Source organism: Lolium perenne, chromosome 3 (assembly GCF_019359855.2).
Source record: "Lolium perenne isolate Kyuss_39 chromosome 3, Kyuss_2.0, whole genome shotgun sequence".
Taxonomy (NCBI): Eukaryota; Viridiplantae; Streptophyta; class Magnoliopsida; order Poales; family Poaceae; genus Lolium; species Lolium perenne.
This window is the reverse complement of record NC_067246.2, coordinates 251,205,764-251,213,664: the sequence shown is the minus strand read 5'-3', so window position 1 is coordinate 251,213,664 and position 7,901 is coordinate 251,205,764. Positions and strand designations below refer to the sequence as shown.

At 48.8% G+C, this 7,901-nt stretch overlaps 1 protein-coding gene, 1 long non-coding RNA gene and 1 pseudogene across 2 annotated transcripts; all 3 read left to right on the top strand.

Annotated features, from left to right (window-relative positions):
- Positions 1 to 2,289: 2,289 nt before the first annotated feature.
- Positions 2,290 to 2,773, top strand: LOC127344712 (uncharacterized). The gene is made up of 2 exons (XR_007878144.2): positions 2,290 to 2,328; positions 2,487 to 2,773. It is a non-coding gene; the product is annotated as an uncharacterized lncRNA (long non-coding RNA).
- A 200-nt stretch (positions 2,774 to 2,973) lies between these two features.
- On the top strand, positions 2,974 to 4,274 carry LOC127340092 (uncharacterized; annotated as a pseudogene).
- A 1,593-nt stretch (positions 4,275 to 5,867) lies between these two features.
- LOC139838137 (uncharacterized) lies at positions 5,868 to 7,247 on the top strand. Its single transcript, XM_071827496.1, has one exon. The coding sequence runs from the start codon at positions 5,868 to 5,870 to the stop codon at positions 7,245 to 7,247; it is 1,380 nt and encodes a 459-aa protein (XP_071683597.1).
- The last annotated feature ends 654 nt before the right edge of the window (positions 7,248 to 7,901 follow it).

Here is a 7,901-nt window from a genome sequence, read left to right as displayed (position 1 = left end):
CGGTAGGCACATGGATGGATGAACGGGCGCTGCATGAATGAGAGAGTCCATATAATAGCAAGACGTGGGCATTGCAAATAATAATGATGTAAGCATCCTAGTATAAGATAACCATATGCATGTGTTCCTATTTAGTCGTGTGTGCTTGCAATGAGAAACTTGCACGATATCTTTTGTCCTACCAGCCTATTGCAGCGGGGCCTCAAGGGCAACTACTGGTAATTAAGGTAATCCTTTTAATAGAGTACCGGGGCAAAGCATTAACACTCCGTGAACACACGTGCTCCTCACATCATAGCTATCCCCTCCGGTTATCCCAATTTCTATCACTTTGGGGCCTCGGGTTCCGGACAACAATATGTGTATACAACTTGCAGATATGATCAAAAACAATAATTATCGTCATGAATTAATAACATGTTCAGATCTGAGATCATGGCACTCAGGCCCAAAGTGACAAGCATTAAGCATAGCAAGTTGCAACAATGTCAAAAATACTAACAACGGATACTAGATACTATGCCCATAACAATCTTATAGCTTTTACATGACCAATCTCATCCAATCCCTACCATCCCTTACAGCCTACAACGGGGAATTACTCACACATGGATGGGGGAGTCATGGATGGTTGGTGGAGGGGCATCTATGATGGCGATGGCGATGATCTCCTCCAATTCCCCGTCTCGGCAGGGTGCCAGAACGGAGTTTCTAGTCCCGGATTGGGGTTTCTGGTGGCGGCATCGCAGCGGAACTCTTTTTGGAAAAACGTCGGACCCCCCGGAATTTTCAGGTCAGGGCTTTATATAGTGCGCAGGAGAGGCCGAGGCGGCCATACCACCCCTAGGCGTGGCCAATCATGGCCCGCGCCAAGGGCAGGTGTGGGCCCCTCATGGCCCCCCTCCGTCTCGTCTTCTGGCTCCGTGAATCTTCGGGTGAAATATGGATTTTGCGATATTTTCCGGAAAATTTCCTGAAAGTTGAATTTCTGCACAAAAACGAGACACCAGAGCAATTCTACTGAAAACAGCGCCAGTTCGCGTTAGTTGTATTCAAAACACACAATATAGAGGGCAAATAACAACAAAAGTGTTCAGAAAAGTAGATATGTTTTGAACGTATCAGGATGTATGCCATTAGGTTTGCTCAGGTATCTGTTAGAATGCTTGCATCAGGGGTTGATCTTTCCCAACCAGCTAGCACATAAGTGAAATTCAGATCAAAATCAACAGCAGCAAGCACATTCTGGCTTGTGTAGTGCTTCCTTCCTCTGTATGCTGATGATTGTGATTTCGGCAATCTAGCAGTCACATGAGTATCATCAATTGATCCAATACAGTCTTGCGATGATAACAACAAACAATCAAGATTTTGTGCATTTTGTTCTTCTCAAGTTGTGTGCATATCAATATTATTTATGCTCACCTTGAAGTATGGATACCATCTTCTGATGTTTCGTATCTTGCAAGGACTTTCATCAGAAGGTGGCTTGATCATCTCTTGCCTGAGCTCCCCAATTGCATAGAGGACTTGGTTGAAATAGGAGGATGTAGTCTCTATAGATCTCCTAAATATGTTGATTCGAGCTTATCCAGTGGCCTGGGCCAAAGCTGCTTTTAGCAGCGTGCCAACAACTACGCAGGCCGCTTCCAGAAATCCAAACGTATGACTTTCGCATCCCGGAGGCCTATTTGGAGGAGATGCGACGTACCAATCGTGCCAATGGATGATGAACTAAAACCCTAACGGAAGGCCGGCTCTATCTCGATACTATTTGTTTCTTTATTTCAATCCCTAAAATTCTTGTACCCAACCACTATATCTCAATTTGAGTAAGATCCACATTGGGAGCTTAACAACACGTTTTTTTTTCTTTTCTTTTCTAGGGGTATACACACAAGTATAGCTGCATAGATCGGTATATTTTGCATTTTTGTACTGTCAAATCGGCCTTTTTTGCGGAGAGGTTGCGTAATTGGATACTGAAAAATGTGAAACGGGCCTTAGCGCATTAATAAAGCCGTGAACATTCATGATTTAGTACGAGGCTCAGGCCCAGCCACTTACTCACAAGAGGCCGTAAGGTCTGGCCCAGTGTTTTCGGTAAACCGTTTAGGAAATACAGCTCAGCTAGGCAACGACGGCATGACGGGGCGAAGTTCTCTCGTTGCTAAACCTAGGGCTAGGATGCGGCGACGCGGTTTGGTGGATTGCTCTCCAAGTATAGCCGCCGCCGGCCATCTATAAATTCTCGGTCATCTGCCTCTCACTCTGTATCTCCTATTGCACAGCCCAGCGAATCCTCCCCATTCCTCATGTTCAAGACAAGTATGGATTGCTTCAATCTCCACTTTGTTCTTCTCTAGCGACCGCCTTGATCCGTCCTGGCCCTGTTCTCCGCGATCTGAAGTAGCTTCTCCCGCGGCGCTGAATCCGATCGAAGCTTCAACTCTGAAGATGGGTGTGTTGCTCCGTTTCTGCTGTAGGATTTCCTCCGCGGCGGCACACGCGTTTGGCCTGTTTGTGGCGGCGGTGCTGTCGGGAAGGACCGTCGAGATGTAAGCTGGTGCGATGGGCCGGCCGGTGGCACATCAAACCGGCCAAATCTGAGGCACGCGAGGCTCTCACATCTGTTCTGCCTCCTGGAATTGGGGTTTCATGGCCGCGTTGTCATTGATTGATCCGTTTTAAGAATAAATAAATTTCTTCATTCAGGTTAAGAAATGTATGCGTTGTTCGAGGTATAAGCAACGTGTGTTGTCTGGTTAGTCTACATCGAACTTTTTTGTGAGACAGTTTGCTTGAACTATGTAGGCGTGAGATGATAGTGCGCCGCTTGAAAGATCGGGAGTGGACTTATAGAACCCGGCGGCATGTGAACCCGCGTCAACTCGCGTGTTGATTGGGCCAGCAATTGTGTACAAGTTCCACTGCCGCAGGAGAGTTATTCCTATACGAATACTAGTACTATACATGCGTGTGGACCTGCCGAAGTGAATGAGCTCCCTGCCGCTCCCGTCGTAGATGCAGCGCAGCAGAGCATAAAGCTGCAGCATAGTGCAGCAGAGCGTGCTGGCATGCACCGGCGTGAACCCGGCAGACGCGAACACGGCCCGCCATGGCAGCGTCTGCGCCTTATTGACGGACGCGTGGTGGCGCCCGACGATGCACTGCTCGACGGCTGGCTAGACCAGGAACCGGCTGGAAGACGGTGGACTGGAACAGATGCGCAACGAAAGGGAGCTCCGTGCGGTCGCAGCCGCTCCCTTGACGAGGCGGAGGATGGCTGGCATTGCGGCCGCGTGTGCTGCGCGTCGCCACCGGCGATGGCCACGAGGTCCGCGGGCTCGAGGATGTCGATGTTGAAGACGGCGAAGCTGGAGAGGTTGTTCTCGTGGATGAGCTGCAGCTCGAGCGGGTGGTGCGACGCCAACGCGACGGATGCGGTGACCTTGAGCGCCGTGGCGGCGCTGCGCGAGCTCCTGCATGAGCGGCGACGTGGATGCAGGCGGCGCCGCGGAGGTCGTCGAGCACCGCCTGGACGTAGGTGAGGTGCGCGAACTGGAGCACCACGGACATCTCCGAGAAGGCCTTGTAGGCGGCGAGCTTGAGGACAACGTCGTAGGGCGTGGACACCGGCGGCGCGGGGGCCTCTCCGGTGGGGAAGAGCGCAAAGCGCCTCCGCCCGCAGCTGGTCCTCTCCCGCGTCGGCGCCCCCGCTCGCCCGACCGCGTCCTGCTGCGGCCGCCGCGCTCGCAGGGGTGGCAGACATCCTGACACATCGCAGCAACGACAACGATGGCAAGCACCTGACTGACAAATCGCAGCGGCGCGGCACTACAGACGACGAACTGGGCATAATCAGCGGCATGGGCGCGGAGTCGGTGGGCGAGAGGAGAAGCAGTGCCACGGCGGGGGGAAAAGACGATGGTGCGGATGGCCACCGGCAATGTCGACCGCGCATGCGAGGGCGGCGCAGCTCAGCAGCCATCGCTGGAGTCGTAGGAAGAGCAGAGGGAGGCGAAGTCGACCACGCATGCGAGGGCGGCGGGATTAAAGGGAGGAGCTAGTTGCAGTCGTCGGCAGCTCGCATGGCTGGACGGACGGCGTTGCTTCCCCCGGTGGAGACGATGTTGCCTGTTCCGTCCAAGTCCAACGAAGCTAGGAACGCTGCCTCCGCCGCGGATCGTGCCGTCCCTGGGCAGAGCGAGAAGACGGCGCAGCTTCTCTCCATCGGAATGGTGAACCTACGGGCTATCTCTGTCTCCTTGTTGGCGGGTCCCACCCCTTGTATTTCTACAGGTATCAACGAAAACTCCCATCTACTATTGTGGGGCCCAATACCACCTTCAGCCAATCATAGGCCAAGTTCTGCCCGGAGCATATGCCCGCCGGTTCATTCATGCATTTTCCTGAGATGGGGAGTACACAATAAAAACTATCTCAGGTATACAGGCTAAAGAGACTCCCTTTTATAGTGGAGTTTTTTCCCCTAGCGTAATATCTAGGGTTAGTTTCCTCTGGCGGCGTCGAACCCGTCGAGAGTTTCTACCGTGGATCACCCAAGATCCGTCTATCTCTCCCCGGTGATCGGTGATCGGACTCCCGTCGTTGACGGCGGTTCCCCGAAGGAGGAAGTTGGAAGTTGTAGAACCCCTTGGGTTCCAGATGGCGGAAGAAGCGGAGCCAAGTTACGCGAAGAAGAAGAGAGAAGAGAACGTTGATGATCTCCTGGAGAGGTTGCATCTTGAGGAAGACGAGGTGGAGGACTTTGTCTGGGAAGATGAAGTCTCGGAATCTGAGGTAAAAGCCAAGTGGCTGGCCATTGCGCGTGTTCATACTTCTAAATTAGGGTTTAGCCAAAGTGCATTATTTTCGGACATGAGATCAGCGTGGAATCCTGCAAAGGAGGTGATTTGGAGAAGAATTGAGCAAAACCTGTTTACCGTCCAGTTCAATTGCCTAGCGGATTGGAATAAGGCGATGTACCAGGGACCATGGCTGTTTCGGGATCAAGGTTTAATCATGGAGGAGTATGATGGATTTACTAATCCTTTGTCCATTAAATTGGACAAAATTACGGTATGGGCACAGATTCACAAGTTACCTGATAACTATCTCAAGGAACATGTGATTAGAGGAATGTCGAGATGTGTTGGTGAAGTTCTGGAAGTTCAGATTAAGCTTCCGGCGGGGTTTATTGGCAGTTTTGTGCGAATGAAAGTAAAATTGGATACTAGCAAAAAACTGAGCAGATTTGTATCTATGACAAGGGATAATAAGAAAGAATATTACCAAGTCAAATATGAGAAGATGCCAGATTTTTGTGCGAACTGTGGTATGATTGGGCATTGGTATGAGGAATGTGGAACGGGCGAGCATGATCCAGATTCTTTTGAATGGGGGGAGTTTATCCTGGCAGATGGTGGCAGAGGTCGTGGGAGAGGCCGTGGTCAAGGAAGAGGCCGAGGAAGTAGAGGTGAAGATATGGCTGCTCGTGGAAGAGGTAGAGGCAGAGGTCTGTTTACATCGCATGCGGGGGCTGATCCGAGAGGATCATACCCTACTGATGAGATGGACTATGAGGACTTCTCTTCTCACAATCCATCTGCGCGTAAGAGATTAGCTTTGAACTCGTGTGTGACCGATGGTACATTGGTGGATGGAAAAACAGTAGTGGGTGTACTGGATAAAGTGGCTGCGATTGAGGATCGTCATGGTTCAGGAAAGGACACAGACAAGGACCTGTTTGCTACTCCACAGAAAAATGCAAATAAAAAGAAAGCGAGTAAGGATGGGGAAGATTCACAACATGATATAAATATTGAAGGATCGGCGGCCTCCCTCGAGGAGGACCGCCGGGAGCAATGAAAATATTAGGCCTCAACTGCCACGGTCTTGGCGGGGCCGCGGCAGTGTTATCGCTTCTGGATGTCCAGAAGCGTAGAGGGGCTGATGTCATATTCCTCTCAGAAACTCATCTAGATGAATTCCCTGTGGAGTGTCTGCGCAGAAGGTTAAGAATGGATCATAAATATGTTGTTAGGAGTGATGGACGTAGTGGTGGTCTCATGTTAATGTGGAAGAAGGAAATTGGAGTGGATCTATTGTTCAAATGTGATAATTATATTGATGTAATTATTGGCAGAGGAGTGGAAAACATATGGCGTTTCACGGGGATGTATGGTGAACCAAAATGGGAGAACAAATATTTGACTTGGGATTATTTGAGGAACTTGCATGCGCAATGTACTATGCCATGGCTTGTTCTTGGTGATTTAAATGAAATTCTGTATCCGTTTGAGAAAGAAGGAGGTAATCCAAGACCTCTACATTTTATGCAAGCATTCCGTGACGCCTTAGTGGACTGTGATTTATCCGACCTGGGGTATGTCGGGGACAAGTTCACTTGGCATCGGGGACATATAAGAGAAAGATTGGACCGGGCTTTATCTAATGAAGCTTGGAATAACAAATTCCCACATGCAGTGTTGGAAAATCTCCCATACTGCAAGTCTGATCATCGCCCTATTCTTCTTAGTTTGGAAGAACAACTGGCTCATGAACACTTGGGCCCAAAGGTGCTCCGTTTTGAAGCTAAATGGCTGAAGGAAGCACAGTTTAAAGACATAGTACAGCAGGCTTGGGAGCAGTCGGGAGCAGATTTGAGTAATACCGATTTGGCGGGTAGGCTCTCAGCGGTCCACAAGCAGCTCCATAAGTGGGATCGGTATACTTTGCAGAGATCAAAGAAAAGGATCAGAGCTGCACAGAGGGAACTGGAACAGGTGGCAGCGGATGACCTGTCAGATGAAAATATTGAGAAACAAAAACAGTTAGCTTTGGAGATTGAAAGGCTTCTGGAGCAAGAAGAAATTCATTGGGCACAGAGGAGCAGAGTGAATTGGTTACAATTTGGTGATAAAAATACTTCCTATTTCCATAGATCTGCTAGCACAAGAAGGGAGCGGAATAGAATTAAAAGATTGAGAAATGATCAGGGAGCCTGGCTAGAAGGAACTGCTTACTTGAATCCTATGATTTCTGATTATTTTACTGGTCTGTTTTCAACAGAAGTTTATGACACTGACCCAGAACTTCTGAGCAAAGTTAACCCCCAGGTTACTAATGAGATGAATGAGGTACTTCAGCGACCGTTCTCCCCAGAGGATGTCAAAAAAGCTCTATTCTCTATTGGGGATATGAAGGCGCCTGGATCTGATGGCTTGCATGCTATATTTTTTTAAAAATGTTGGCACATTATTGGTGATACCTTAACTCAAGAAGTTCTGGCTGCAATAAATAATAAGGTGATCCCGGAGGGATGGAACGATACAGTTATAGTACTGATCCCTAAAGTGGAGAGGCCGGAAACTATAACACAGTACAGGCCCATCAGTCTCTGCAATGTTCTATATAAGGTAATATCAAAAATGATTGCTGTGCGGTTAAAATCTTTTCTTGATGAGATTATTTCACCGGTCCAGAGTGCTTTTGTTCCTGGTAGACTTATTACAGACAATATTTTAGTTGCTTATGAAAGTATCCATTACATAAAGAATAAGAAAGAAGGAAAAAATGGGTATTGTGCAGTCAAGCTCGATATGCATAAAGCCTATGACAGAGTTGAGTGGGGTTTCCTAGAGAATATGCTTAATAGGCTGGGATTCCATCAGAACTTTGTTCAGCTTATTATGGCTTGTGTTAGTTCAGTGAATTATAAAGTAAGATACAATGATCAAGAAACACAAGATTTCCTTCCTACTAGAGGTTTGAGACAGGGGGACCCTCTATCCCCATATCTTTTCTTAATTTGTGCAGAAGGATTATCAAGTTTACTGGCTCATAGAGAGGAGGTTCGTGGCATAGAAGGAGTAAGGGTGTGTAGAAATGCACCGTCA

What these genes read in the sequence shown, in the direction of transcription:
- LOC139838137 (XM_071827496.1), top strand. Translation starts at nt 5,868, where the DNA reads ATGAAAATATTAGGCCTCAACTGCCACGGTCTTGGCGGGGCCGCGGCA.